This window comes from Fukomys damarensis, unplaced genomic scaffold (assembly GCF_012274545.1).
Source record: "Fukomys damarensis isolate Sample0158 unplaced genomic scaffold, DMR_v1.0_HiC HiC_scaffold_12, whole genome shotgun sequence".
Taxonomy (NCBI): domain Eukaryota; kingdom Metazoa; phylum Chordata; class Mammalia; order Rodentia; family Bathyergidae; genus Fukomys; species Fukomys damarensis.
This window is the reverse complement of record NW_022900924.1, coordinates 3,120,446-3,134,899: the sequence shown is the minus strand read 5'-3', so window position 1 is coordinate 3,134,899 and position 14,454 is coordinate 3,120,446. Positions and strand designations below refer to the sequence as shown.

Below are 14,454 nucleotides of genomic sequence, written 5' to 3'. Positions count from 1 at the left end.
GGGCCAGGACAGCTGTACCAGGGAGCGCTTTGATCTTTGAGGGCCGCTGGCTTAGAAGTCTGGAGCCAGAGCCCTCAACCCAGTGCTGACCGATGTGGGAGGCAAAGGATTCGTCCCCGCTCAGCCTCTGCTTTGCAATGCACTGGACAAGTGGGGAAGAGCCCAGGCCTCCTGTTCCCCCCCCAGAGATGCTGAGGGCAGTGAGACACCGCTAGACACGAGGCAGCCAGACCCAGCTGGATGAGGTGCAGTCACCACAGGAGCCGCACTCTGGTGGGGCTAAGGACAGGCCGAGTTCTATCCCCTGGGAAAGGCTCTGCGCCTTTCCCTGCCTCTTTCAAGGTCTTTTACTTTCCTCAGGGTCATCCCTTTCCAGTCCTTTCCAACCTCTCCTCTCTTCTAAAGGTATTTCTGAGGAGATCAAGTGCCTTCTCCTGCATGGCTCCCGGAAGCAGGGCTCGCCTCAGCTGAGACAATTTTACTTCTCTTGTGTTCATTTGCCGTAGGGTGCTGCCGCCATGTTCTGACTGAGGCAGGCCCTGGCCAGGCATTTATGGTGTTTTTGTCCTGCCCCAGTGCTGTCCTGAGGTGGATTTGGGTTTCCCGGGGCTGCTCCCTAGACAGGAAGTTGGTCCTGGAGGTGCTGGGCTGTGCCCAGGCCAAGCAGGAGGAGGAGGAGTGCGGGAGCATCACCTGACCTTCCTGGGGTCTCCGAGCAAGGGCTGCTCCGGGTCCAGCTCAGACGACACCGGGCCGGGGCGTGGCCTCCTGTGCCCTGAGATGTGAGGAGGGTCAGGGACAGGATGGGCACGTGGCCTTCAGGAAGGCCAAGACCAGTGATTAGCATTAGCCCAGGGCAACTGAGCAAAGGCCCCTGGCCTGGCCAGCCCTTCCCAGGGACAAATCCACACCCCCTTGGAGAGGCACAGGCCTCCCTTCTCAGGCCCACACCTGACATTAGCGTTTGACAGGGGATTTCACAAAAGCCGCCGACAGCTTGGAGGGGACTGCATGTGTCAGGCTATTTCCAACGGTCCCTGCGTGTTACAGGCCTCTGTGTCTGGACAGCGGCTCCAGGAGGACCAGCCTCTCCCAAAGTAGAAAGACGACACCCAGCAGCTCCTAGCCCTCAGCAGTCTTGCACAGGACCGGTGCCGGCGTTCTGCCAACCTGTGGATGTCTCTGAATGCCCCTCTGCCTCCTGGCTCTGAACAGCTCTCCTGGACTCATGTTGTCAAACGTCACCACGCTAGCAGACACTACCCAGACATACGACCTTCTGACCTCCTGGAGCAGCCAGGTGCACATGGGTTGCTAGAATCCCAGAAGGACCCTGCAGACAGTGGCTTAGGGATCTGAGGAAGGCAGGCCCAGAGCCAATGGGGGCACCTGAGCGGGCGGCGGCACACAAGCAGTAAGGCTCAAGGGCCTGCGGGACAGCCGTGTCGGCAGGGTCACAGGCTGCGCTCCTCAGCTGCTGCTGACAAAGCCCGCACCCGGATGGCGGGACCTCTCAATTAGAAACGGCACTGTCCTCACAAGCAGCAGCCACAGCAGCTGGAGCTCGCCACCTCCCGTTCCCAAGCTCTCCCTCCTCCTCACCCCAGGCTCTGTAGGTCACCTCTGTGTGAAGGACAGCGTGGCACAGGGCCAGGGACAAGAGCCGCTTCTTTCCCACAGAGTCAGTCATAACCCCACTGGGTTCTCATAAGAAAAGGCAGAGCACATGGCCCCCAGGGTGTTTTGTGTCTTGTTTTAAAGTAGGGTCTGCAGGCCCCACGTCTCACAATGCTGTCTAAAGGCTAAACCAGTCTTTATACTCTGTTCCGAACTGAGGGTCAGCTGAGACAACAGAGCCCACGGCCCGGTTCGGGTTCCCCAGGACCATGAGCTCAGGGCCAGCCCAAATGAATGAGTCGCAGCCGGGCGCACTGGCGTGCTCCTGTAAGCCCAGCTGTACGGGGTGCTGAGGCAGGAGCATCACGAGTTCAAGGCTGGCCTTGGCAACTCAGTGAGACCCTGTCTCAAAATAAGATGAGGGCCCGAATTTAGCTCAGTGGCACTGTGCCTGCCTGGCAAGGGCAAGGTCCTGAGTTCGATTCCTGGTACCAAAAATAAAAAATAAAACAGATGAAAAGGGCTGGGGAAGCAGCTCAGTGGTAGAGTACTTGCCCAGCATTGCAAGGCCCTGGGTTCAATCGCCTGTACTGCCCCCCACCAAAAAAATCCAATTCAAAAGGGGTTACTGAGTGCCTATAAACACTTCCAGTAGTCTGTAGCAGTGAGTGGATATTTTATACGCCCTCCCCTCAAGAAGGCTCCATAGCTCACCGAGCTGCAGAAAGAAGCCTCCAGAGAAAAGCGTGTGTGTGGAAGGCATCAGGTGTGACATGAATGGGGCCACTAGACCCTCTTCTCAGGCCCTATGGAATAGGCCCACCCCAGTCCAGCACTCAGACAGCCAAGCTCCAGGGTCAGCACAGAGCACCAGCGCTCTTCAGAATCTGGGGCCACTCACGCCAAGGAGTCTATACTTGTGGAACCAGGCCAGCCCTCAAGAGACCTGAGAATTCTTCCAGTCTGGCCTTGTTCCAACTGTAAAGACCAGAGTAACCCGATCTGTGTGTGGACAAAGCAGAAGAAAAGTTCAATATACACTAAACCTCCCCACCACCCAGCCGTCGTCTAGAATGTACCTGAGCCTAATGCCAGCTGCCACCACCTCTGTCATCTTGGCCCCCGCTGTGTGACACCCCCACTGCTAGACCGGAGCGAGATGCAGGGAGGGCCCGTGCTGGGCCTTGAGTCTCTCTCTCCAGTGCAGCTGATGAAGCAAGAGGAATCTGGATTCCGCTGCCCTGCAGCAGGGTGCCCTTCTCAGGAGGGAGAGGCAGGGAAGAGCTGGTCTTTGTCAGAGGAGAACCATGGCAAGGTCGGCTCCCAGCAGCCTTGAGCTGAAAGAGGGACCTCATGTCCTAGGCACGATGGTGTTTAGTCACTCACAAGGGGGTTACGGTCATCTTGTTGACTCTGACCCTTGAGCTTCTTCTTAAAGATGGAAATTGATGTAGAAGGCTTATAAAAAATGCTCCAGATCTCCCCTGAAGCTCCTGGTTGTCGGCAATCCCTAAGGTCCCCTGAAGCAGGAACACAGTGGGATCTGTCAAAGAAAAACAACTTCATGTTCCAAATGGATCAGAACAAAGCACCCCAAACAACCTCCCAACCTGTACCCATGAAACAATGCGTCCAGTAGGGCAGGTCATAGGCAGGACCTAACAGCTTTCTTTGAAGGTCCGGAAGACTACTGTGCCGATTTAATGTGCCTATTGGGGGACAGGAGGGGAGTGTGGCAGGGCAGATTTCTTCCTGGAATAACAGGGGACCCCCTGCTTTGTGTGGTGCTAGAAAATGAAGCCAGGGCCTTGTGCATACTCGGTAAGTACTCAACCACTGAGCGACATTACCAGCTTTCACTCTTCTTTTTTAAAATTGTGAGACAAGGTCTCATCAAGTTGCCTAGGCTAGCCTTGAATTTGCAATCCTCACTCCTCAGCCTCTCAAATAGTGCTGGGTAACAGGGAATTTTCTAACTGGCAGAATTATTCCAGTCTTAAAAAGCTGGCCTGAGCCTCGGCTACACAGTGAGTTCTGGGTCAGTCTCAACTACAGTGAGACCCTGTCTCAAAAAACAAACAAACAAACAAAAAGCCTGGCCTGGGAGATTCTGAGTTTTCAAATTCCTCTTTTTTAAACAACAAACAAACAAACAAACACCCTGTCTTAAAATGCAATTTACCTGGAAACCCACTTAGCTAAACTAGGCTTAGGGCAAAATTTTTCTGCTTGAAGTAGAGACCTGCCTGACTCCAACCCTGCAAGCTACTTAAGGTGCTAGGCCAGGAAGCTACAGAAAGATTCCAATGTCAGAGGGGAGTTAGGCACCCACGGTTAGGTCTCGGCCAGGAAACCAACCTGCTCTCCTGCTGCTGTAGGGAACGTGCGGACAGGTTTCCTGGAACCAGTCACATAGATACTAAAGAACAGCGTGTGTGTGGCATGAGAGTAGCTTAATAAACAATAATAAGGGCATCACTTCTGCTGAAAGATTTCATGTCTAGGAAGGAGATGTCATCACAGAATGGCCAAAGGCAGCCTTCATGGGGCAACAGAGGACCCCACATTTAATGTATGGCAAATGAGAAGGTCAGGAAACAGGGCTTTTAAGGGACATCAGTGTACAGGAAAGCTTTGAAGTGGGGAGGTCTGGGACCAGGAACCTCAAGAAAGACAGAGGTCTGGGTCTAGAAAAAAGTGAGAAAGAACTCTGCTCTGTAAGTATACAAACATAAACAGTCGCCTTTCCTGGAAGGGAGAACTATTAAACCCAACCAGCAAAATAAGTACAGGAAATTAGAATTGAAGGATAAAGGCGCTATAAGCTATTAAATTATTATTCAAAAATAAATATGATCAATGTTAATAAAATGTTAGGATTCTCTCCCTAAGACTGTTTCTCAATTTCTAGAAGGCCTAAGGAAAAGGCAAAGCATTGTCCTAGGAATCTTTACTCTTACAAAGAAAAGCTCTATAAGGAACCAGCACAAGTGGAAAAAAAATGGAAATTGTTCCTTTCCATGCCAGGATTATTTCAATCCTCCCTGAAACTGTATCCTTTGGACACAGGGATGAACATGATCCCTCCAACCTTAGTGAGATTTGTCCAGTTGTACATTTCACTCCACAGAGGAGGAAGAATGTCTGCTGCCTTATGTTGTGTAGGACTCACGGCTCTGCAGTCACGTTCTGACGTTACAACCCCTGCACACAGTGAGACAGAGGACAAAAGGAAAGCTGAGCCTTCCCTCCTGGAACCAGGCAGCTCTCTGTACTCACTTGAATGTGACATGCAGAAGGATCTTTGCCACAATGGCTGTAACTGTGAGGATGAGGAGGGTCGCCAGGCCATACACGGTCCATCCTGCAAGTGCGAAAGACAGTTACTGATCCTGGCTGTGCTTCAATTTCCAAAGAGGCCCGCAGCTCGGAGGCACAGGTCTAGCTGAGGAGCTCCCTGCAGGTAGGGGCAGCAAGCGAAGGTGGTGGCAGGGGCAGCTGGGCTGGGCTAAGCACGCAGTCCCCGGCTTTCTCAGTACCTTGCTATGTTCTACAAATTCCCTTTGGGGCAGAGGTAGGCAGTATAATCAGTGTGGTCAGGACCAGAGGGGAGGTACCACTTGTCACCACTGGAACTACTGTGCCACCCCTGGTGAGTTACAGTCTTTGGCCTCAATTTTCTCATCTGAGGAGGGAGCCGCGTGACCTATAAAATCCTGATGCCCACAGTGAAATGATGCAGAGTGAGTGGGTACCGGAGCAGCCCTCCTGCTCGACCTTCTATGCGGGTTCTGTGTGGTTAGGGGAGAAGTGGGAAAACCCCGAGGCCAAGTCCTTGCTGACCGCCTCTCCAGCTCCAGCGGCTCAGCTAGAGGTCACACAGTCGGATCCCACCCACCTCTGAAGGAGAGCCCAGGGAGCACTTTCGTTTCTCTAACCGCCCACCAAGAGCGCTACCTCCCACTCTGTGGCTGCCAGCCCCGCTGCTGGTGCCCAGGAGCCGCTAACCTGGGACGGTCTGCGGCGGACGGCTGGGGCTGGTGGTGACGACGTAGAGGACTTCAGAGGAGTGGGCAGCGCTGACGCTGAGGTTGGCCTGCTCCGTGATCACCTCGGCCAGTGTCTGGGTGACGATGGGCCTCTCCTGCAGCAGTTCCTCCCTGATGGCTAAACGATCAAAAAGGATGAATGGGCCGGGGATTTAGTTCAGTGGAGCCGCCGCCTGACTCAAAAGCGCAAGGTCCCGAGTTGGATCCCCCACACTCACAAAAGGATCAGTGAGGGGGAGCTGGTGGGCACGGTGAAGGGCTGTGGAGGAGGAGGAGGCCGGTCACCAAGAGCAGACCTTCATTCTGACTTAGCAGCCGCTTCCACTCGTCCACTGGCCCCAAAACAGAGCCCTGAGGCTCTGCTTGCGGGGGTCTGTTCTGTCTGGAAGACCGCTTCCTCTCCATCTGTCTGTAGACTGCCTGCTCCTCAAGACTATCCCACCTGGAGGGAAGGCCTCTTCCCAGCCACGTCCTGGAGCACCCACCATCTAAACCCTGCTTGGGGTTCGCGATTCCGGACAAAGGCTAAGCCTCAACACCTATGCTTCCTGGGTGCAGGCAGAGGTGTGCCTGGCACTCGTGTTCACACCGGTAGGGGAGGGCGTGCGGCTCCACTCTGAGAGGGTTGGAAGAGAGACAGTGAGTCAGTCTTCGGGACTGGCTGGGACGTTCCGAGTGCAGAGCAAACCACCTCTTGAAAGCCTTCCAATTCTGCCAAGCTCAGGTCTTTCCTTTAGTAGTTAATCTTTTAATCCTCCCGTGAAAACTGCCACTGTAACTACTAAGACAGCAACACTGAAACACAAACAAGTCGGGCAGCGGAAGTAGGGGATGCGCCTAACGCGGGGAGGGACCAGGAGCCGCTGTCCGGGTCTGTCCCACAAGAACTGCCCAAAATTCGAAAGTCATCCTGATGGGGAAGCCTGAGACACAGCCCTGAGGGCCCGCAGGGCGTAAGAATGCCTTACCTCGGTATAAGACAGCAAATCCCTGGGCCTGATTGATGCGGTCGGAGAAGAAATACAGTATAACAAAATCCAGAGAGACATTAAGGGACAGGGGTGGGCGGTTCCTCCCGTCGAACCGGGCCAGGACGCGGTGGGTGTAGCCGTCCAGCAGCTCCACCATGTCTGCGGAATCTCGGATGTCAAACAAGGTGAAGTTGAAGTGGATGCGGGAGGCTCCCGGGACCCGGATGGTCCAGTAGCAGACCCGCCCCGTGGCGTAGGCGTCGGGAAAGTCGGGGGAATAGACCACGGATGTCAGGGCTGAGTAGTTCCCACCACAGGCACCGACCAGAGCTGCAGAGGACGAAACGACAGCAGGCCTGAGACCGGGCCTTGGCGTGCTCTCCGTGCTGACGCACGCAGAACCCTTCCTAAGGAATGCGACCCTGTGTGGGCTACTCTTCTTATCTACAAAACCAGACCACCTTAGATTTCAGGATCCAATCCCAAAATGAATCACGCAAACTCTGAACGCATGACGGTGGAGACTTCCGTGTTTGTGCCCAGGAAACCCCACACTTAACACACAGCAGTGAGGCAGCCTAGGTGGGCCCGGCTGGAGTCAGAGTCTGGGTTTAGGACCGAGGTGTCACCGCAGGCCTCTCCCTGCTCTGTTTCTAGGCAGGGGCCGTCTCCTCCCGTGTCACACGGTGGCTCCAGGACAGATGAGATAACGCACACAGAAACACTGGGACCTCTTGGCGTGGGAGGCGGGGGGTGAAGAGCTCTGTGGCTGCCTGAGTGTCCCAAATACCTCACAGGTACAACCCTCAGGATGTGTCCACATTCGTGTTTCAAGCAGGAAGCTGTGACACGAGGAGGGATTTTGTGTGTGGAGGAAATGACGAGACCCCATCGCTCTGTAATGGGTACATCTGATTTCTCTGGATCCCTCTTTGTGACCAGTGGCCTCTAGGAAAGGGATACAACCACTCACTTCCTATCTTAAGGGGTAGAGCGTAAACAAAATCTTGAAAATGAAAGGCCTAGGGAGGGAATGTAGGGGTGCGATTCCAAAAGATACATTTTGGGAGGAGTTCTGATTCACTTTAGAATGCAGAAAGCAACAAGAATGTGCTGCGGCTGAGGGTGCAGGTCAGCCGTACAGCGCTCACCTAGGCTGCGTGAGGGTCTGGGTCTGGTCCCCCGTACCACACACACAAAAGAACACACTGCTTTCTCATCCTATGCAGCTCAAGACTGAGAAGCTGAGGTTTTAAGACAACAGAGGAAATTTAATTCTAAAATGTACAAAGCCCTTCAAGGAGAGTCAAACCGTGAAGATGGTTTCATCTTTTTTCTTTTCTTTTTTGGTAGCAGAGATCGAACGAGGGACCTTGTGCTTGAGTAAGACCCTGGCTGTCCTCAGCCCTCTTGGGCCCAGGATCCTACAAAGTATAGGTCTGCCGCCCTTGGAGAGGGGCAAAACAATTCTCTTCCCCAGGACCAACCACTGACCAAAGCAGCTTGACTGCCAGAGAGAAAGCACACAGGAATGCGGAAAAGGCCTCGCCCCTGCAGCTGAGGACATGTGCTAAACTGGAGGGTGAAACAGGAGAACCAGGAGCCCCCCTCACCTCCCTAAAAACATGCACCAAGTAATAAGTAACAGCAGTCTACCAGGGAGGGAGAACAACAACAGTGCGGAAAGAGCCACTCTGTGGCACAGACAGAGGACTTGCTCGAAGCTGACGGAGGAGCTGCAACACTGCAGAGCCCCACTGGCCTCCCACTTCCACACTCATGTAGAGCAGACTATCACGGGAGGAGGCTGAACCCTTATATGCCTTGAGGGTAACATGAGAAGCAATGAAACCCAAACCCTGTTCACTAATGACAGACTGGATTCATCCCTGTCAGGTAGAAATGCCACTTATGTTAGGGTTTGCCACTCTCTACTCAGGACATATGGTTTTCAACAGAAAATATGCCAGCACTCTGTAGGAGGCTGAGGCAGGAGGATCACACGTTTGAGCCCTGCCTGCGCTACTCCATGAAACCTTATGTCATTTTTTTTTTTTTTTTTTGGGATATAGCTAATGAAAACTTTTTTTTTTTTTTTTTTTTTTTTTTTTTAGGGATATAGCTCAGTGCAAACGTTCTGGGGTCAATTCCTAGTACTGCCACAAACAAGCATGCATTAAAGCAAGAAAGAAGTAGAATAAGCCTCAGTGTCAAGAAATAAAATAATTTTTTAAAGAACCAGACTCACAAAGGACTCAGATGTTGGAACTATCAGACAGAGACTCTGTGATGAATATAGATGGACCCTAAAACCCTCATGCACTCATAGGTGGGGCTTATAGCTGACTTGCTCTGAGAAGGTGCAAGTCCGGTTGGAGAGGACACTGGAGGCATAGCCCAGAAGGGTTTATTTCCCACTGGGTGTGGTAGCACATGCCTGTAATCACAGCACTGAAGTGGGAAGCTGAGACAGGAGGATCACAGCAAGTTGGAGGCCAGCCTGATCTACAAGGTGAGTTCAAGGCCAGCTTGAACTACATAGCGAGATCATGTCTCAAAGCACTCAAAATAAAATAAAATGGTTTACTTTCTTTCTCTTCTCTCTTTTCCTGTTGTGAGGTGAGCAGATAGCTATTCCTTTACCATGCCCCTATGCTGTGTCTTCCTGCCTTGGAGCCAGCCAAACTGTGGACTGAAAAATAAGCCAAATAAACTTCTCCTTTAATTTGCAGGTGTGGACACTACGTCCCAGCAATGATGAAAGTAAGATTTTGGTACCGGAGAAGTGGGGTCATTCCTGAGACACTACTGAACCATACTGACTGTATGGTTCAGAAGCCTTTGGAAACTGTCAGGAAGTTTGGAAAGGACTGGAGACGAAGGCTAGAGAAGTACTAGAATGCTATAAGCTAAGCTTGACTGGAGATTCTAGGCAGAGCTAAGAAGACCAGAATGCTGACAGTAATACAGACAGTAAGGACCGGGTTTAAGAGGTTTTATTTTGGGGAGGGGAGATGGAGAGGAGGGAAAGGGTATATAAAAAGAATTAAGATGTGTTATGTACAAGCACCAACTCCCTGAGATGAATGCAATCATTATGTATTGCAAACACAAACTAAAAAAAATTAAAATTTGAAAAAAAAAAAGAGGTTAAGTATTCCATTGGCAATTGGACTCCAAACTATGTGAGTTATGCTTTGGTGAAAAATTTATCTACATTTTGCTGACAACTTGAGCCTGTGGAAGACTGAGATTAGGGGCGGTACTCTAATTAATCTGGTGGAAGTAATTTCAAAGCAACCCAATGTTCAGGCTGTACCATGGATACTGCTCACTGCTTTTTAAAAAAAAAATATTATTGAGTTTATTAATACTTTTTAAGCATACAGTACAGTTACATTCATCACTGGGATCTTGTACCTCTACATAACAGATCTTAGTTGAAATTTTTTCCCTATACCCCTGCCCTCCCTTCACCCCCTCCACCCTCCCCTTTACAAAGACTTTGTTTCCATTTTTTCCTTTTCTCATATTTTTTCCTGTCCCTTATTTCTTTTCCCCTACCTTTCCCTATGCTTTTAGCCCTTTTCTTCCTATTTCACATTATCAGTCATACAATTTGGACCTTAGTTACACTTTTAGTTTACTGCTCACTGCTTTTAGCCAGGTTTATACTGAGCAACTGGAGCAACAAGCCCATTTTAAAAGTCTTCTGTTTTGCCAGAAAGAAATTTCCTACAGGGCCACAGATTTAGCTCAGTGGTTCAGCCACCTGCCTCCACAGCACAAGGTCCTGAGTTCAATCCTCATACCAAAAAAAAAAAAAAAAAAAAGGAAAGAAAGAAAAATAAATTTCATGCAGGCCAGGTGTGGTGGCACATGCCTGTAATCCCAGCACTTGGGAGGCTGAGGCAGGAGGATCGCTGTGAGTTCGAGACCAACCTGAGCTACGTAGTGAGTTCCAGGTCAGTCTCAACTACATAGTGAGACACTGTTTCAAAAAAATAAAACAAAACAAAACAAACAAACAAAAAAAGAAATTTCCTGCAAAGATAGCAGAGGAGGGCTTGATGGCTGAAAAGATTAACATTAAAAATAATCTAGGAGGCCAGGGATTTAGCTCAGTGGTGTCATTGCCTGCCTCACAAGAGCAAGGTCTGGAGTTTGATCCCCAGTACCAAAAGCAAAAAACAAAACAAAAAAAAAAATAACAAAAAATAAGCTAGGACTGGGGATTTGGCTCAGTGGTTCCACTGCCTACCTTGAAAGCACAAGGGCCCAAGTTTGATCCCTGGCACCACACAAAAAAAAAATAAAATAAATAAAAAACTAAACATAGCAGGACAATGGGAAAGATGGACTGAGGGCATAAGAGGAACCGGCAAGGCCCCATCCATCACAGGCTCAAAACTACAAAACTGAAAGACTGCTCAGAGGATGGATTCTCAGGGTTAGAGAAAGAAAATGACTGCCTAGGAAATTCGTCTCCTGGCATTCAGGCATAGAATACACCCATCCAGGCCCTTAGAGACTTCTGCAGCCTTGATACAAGGGAGTCTTATTATTTCTCAAGCCAGCAACAGACCCTGGCATCATCCACATAGTGCTGACTTTATAGGCATGCAAAATACAAGAGCTGTGGGCTCATGGAGGCCTCCACCCAGAACTGCTGAACGACTCACTGGCTTCATCCCTGTTGGTTGGGATGTGGCTCAGTGTGGAGGCCCTGGAATCTGCAGTTTGCCCCCTCCAAAAAAGAAAAAAAGAAGGAAGAAAGGTAGGGAGGGAGGAAGGGATGGAGGGAGGGGAGAAGGAAGGGAAAAAGGAAAGATAAATGAATACATTAAAAATGAAGAAAAATAAGTACATACAGAAAGAATGAATGAATGAATGAAAGCATACATTACACCTAAAAGCAAGTAAGAAAGGTCAGAATACAACTCACTGTGGAGAAATAAAATAATCGCAGAACCAGATTCATAAGGGACCCAGCTGTTGGAACTATCAGATATAGAGACTCCACAATGAATATACCAGTATCTAGTAAAAAACAGACGACAGTACTAAACAGACCAGAAATTTCAACAGAAATATGGGAACTATAAAAAGTCCAATGTAAATACTAGAAATAAAAACAAATTATATCAGAAATGAAGCATCCCTTTGAGAGGTTTATCAGCAGAATAGGCACAGACAAGGAAAGAATCAGTAAAGTCAAAGAAAAGCCAATAAAAATGATTCAAAATGAAACACAGAAGGGGTAAATGGGTAAAGAAACAAACAAAAAAGAACAAAGTTTCAACAGCTATATATAAGACAATATTAGAAGGTCTAATATATATATACATATATATATATATACACACACACACACACACATATATGTGTGTGTATATATAAAACTGGAGTTCCAGAAGGAGATGAAAAAAAGAGAATAAGGTAGAAGAAAAATTTGAAAAAATAATAGCAAAAATGTTCCAAAATCAATTAAAGATATTTTGATATCTTTAGATCTAAGAATCTCAGCAAACCCAAGTCAAAACAAAGCAAACACACGGGACATATCATAGTCAAATGCTGAAAACCCAAAACAGAGCCTCATGTCCTGGAGGACAAAACTGTAACCTGGACTTTTCTCACTGTTCAACTTCTCCAATCTCTTCAGAGAGACGCCTCTACCACCCCAAATCATGGGCCTGTCTGTAGTCACCATCACCAAAGTTCTCAGCTTACCCAATGGATCATAAGAATTCCCACAGGCTGTACAGTACTTGAGCTATTTAAACTATTTTGCTCTCTAGCAGATGAAACTTAAAGTTATTTCTGCGGTGCTACGTTGTGTACCTTTCTCTGCAGACTGGGAGTTGAAGAGCTGGCCACCGTTACGGCCTCCTGCCAGACCACAGGCAGCCTGGCCTCTGAAGGCCAGGGCAGGTGACCCCGAGAAGGCCGCCCTCCTCAGTCCCTGAGCAGATGCTGCAGACGGGGCAGCTTCTCCATTTACCATTACTGATAGTGCATTGGCCATTTCCCTTTCAACCACCTCCCCTGCCTTCCCCAGAGAATCTAGCTCTCAAAGGCGGTGAATCAGAAAGTCAGTGAAGACTTTACCCTCTGATCAAGTTCCCAATCTCAGAAGAAGAGTCTGATTTCAGTGGGTTATCTACCACCAAGCAGGCACAGAGGCTGGTTTTGTTGTTGTTGCTGCTTTTGGTTTTTTTGGGACAGGGTCTCACTATGTAGTTGAGACTGACCTGGAACTCACTATGTAGCCCAGGCTGACCTCGAACTCACAGCGGTCCTCCTGCCTCAGCCTCCCGAGTGCTGGGATTACAGGCATGCGCCACCACGCCCGGCTAAAGGCTGGTTTTGGATCCTGGTTCCTCTCCTGATTTCCTTGGGCTGCTGCCTGCCTCTTGACTCTGTCCACCAAGGTACTTACCATCCTCCGTAGTTGGCTTTAGTCCCAGGCTGGCTATACAGAGTGGGGTATGAGAGCAATAAAATGTAATTCTTGGGGTTCTCCAGAGAGCTGCCCAGAGCTTTATTTATGAATCTGGATTTGGGGAATCAGGGGAAGAGATGACTACTATTGTGTGCACCATCATCCTCTCAGCCGAGACTCAAAAGAAAACGGTACTTAGGCCTTTACTGTACACATGTGCTGTGTAAACAGATGTTTATAGTTTTATACTGAAGATGGAATAAGAATTAGGTCTTCCAACTGTGTATTTTTTCTACTTTTACAGATTTTAAAACTATGATCCTTTATAATAAAGGGCACTGCTTTGGGGCACGATTACAAGTTTTATGGCAAACCATGGGTACTATTAACCTTTTATGGTCTTTGTAAGTATGTAAAATCCTATTCGTCCCCTATTCTTCTACTTCTCTTAACTCTGATATACACCAAGAAGATTTTACTCTCCTTGTTTTATCATTATAAAAATAATAAAAGTATTTTGCTAGTACAAAAAAAAAACAGAGGGTAGCTTCTGAGGGGCTGATTTGATAATAATCAGAACACCCAGACATATTCTGTTCACAGACTTCTGGATCAGTTATCATTTATTTTATCCTCATTAATAAAAGGGATTCTAGCTGCTAAAAATAGAAAATTAAAACTGTGGCTTAGCTAAGCTCTGGAAACAACCTAAATGCACAGATAAAGAAAACATGGTCTAAATCCACAGTGGACTGTTGTTCAGCTATAAAGAAGAGTGAAATCATGTCCCTTACAGGAAAATGGCTAGAACTTGGAGACCATAATGCTAAGTGAAATTAAGTTACGTATCTCATTTTTTTCTCTTATATGAGAAACCTAAAATATAAATAAGTTAATTAAGTAAAATAAAGAAAGTATGGGAAATAAGAATGTAGACTTTCTGGAGATAGTAAAAGGGATCATAAGGGCTGGGGATTTAGTTCAGTGACACCATGCCCACCTCACAAGCACAAGGTCCTGAGTTCGATCCCCAGTACCAAAAAGCAAAAAAAAAAAAAAAAAAAAAAAAAAAAAAAAAAAAAACCAGAAAAAGAAATCATATGGAAGGAGAAATAAAGGAGAGGAGTAAAAACATAGGAAATATCAGTTCTCCAAGATGAACAACTAGTATGTACTACAAACATACACTACTTTAAAAAATAACTTGGGAAGAAAAAACCCTGGGTTAAAATTTTAGCTGTATTTCTAGCTGGGACAATTCACTTCCTCTCTTGATCTGCAGTTTTCTTATCAATAGGGTTGTTGCAAGGATTAAATAACACAAAACAAATGAAATCACTCAGGATCAAGTGTAGTGCACAATAAGCACTCA

The 14,454-nt window shown here is 48.3% G+C and overlaps 1 protein-coding gene across 1 annotated transcript in view; it reads right to left on the bottom strand.

The window, feature by feature from the left end:
• Positions 1-2,175: 2,175 nt before the first annotated feature.
• Kremen1 (kringle containing transmembrane protein 1) overlaps positions 2,176-14,454 on the bottom strand; it is a 48,836-nt gene continuing 36,557 nt past the window's right edge. The window contains exons 7-10 of the mRNA XM_033762271.1: positions 6,635-6,967; positions 5,626-5,784; positions 4,897-4,981; positions 2,176-3,160 (exon numbers count right to left, since the gene is read on the bottom strand). Of these exons, the coding sequence (XP_033618162.1) occupies positions 2,992-3,160; positions 4,897-4,981; positions 5,626-5,784; positions 6,635-6,967 (746 nt within the window). The 3' untranslated portion in view covers positions 2,176-2,991. The remainder of the gene's footprint in view (positions 3,161-4,896; positions 4,982-5,625; positions 5,785-6,634; positions 6,968-14,454) is intronic.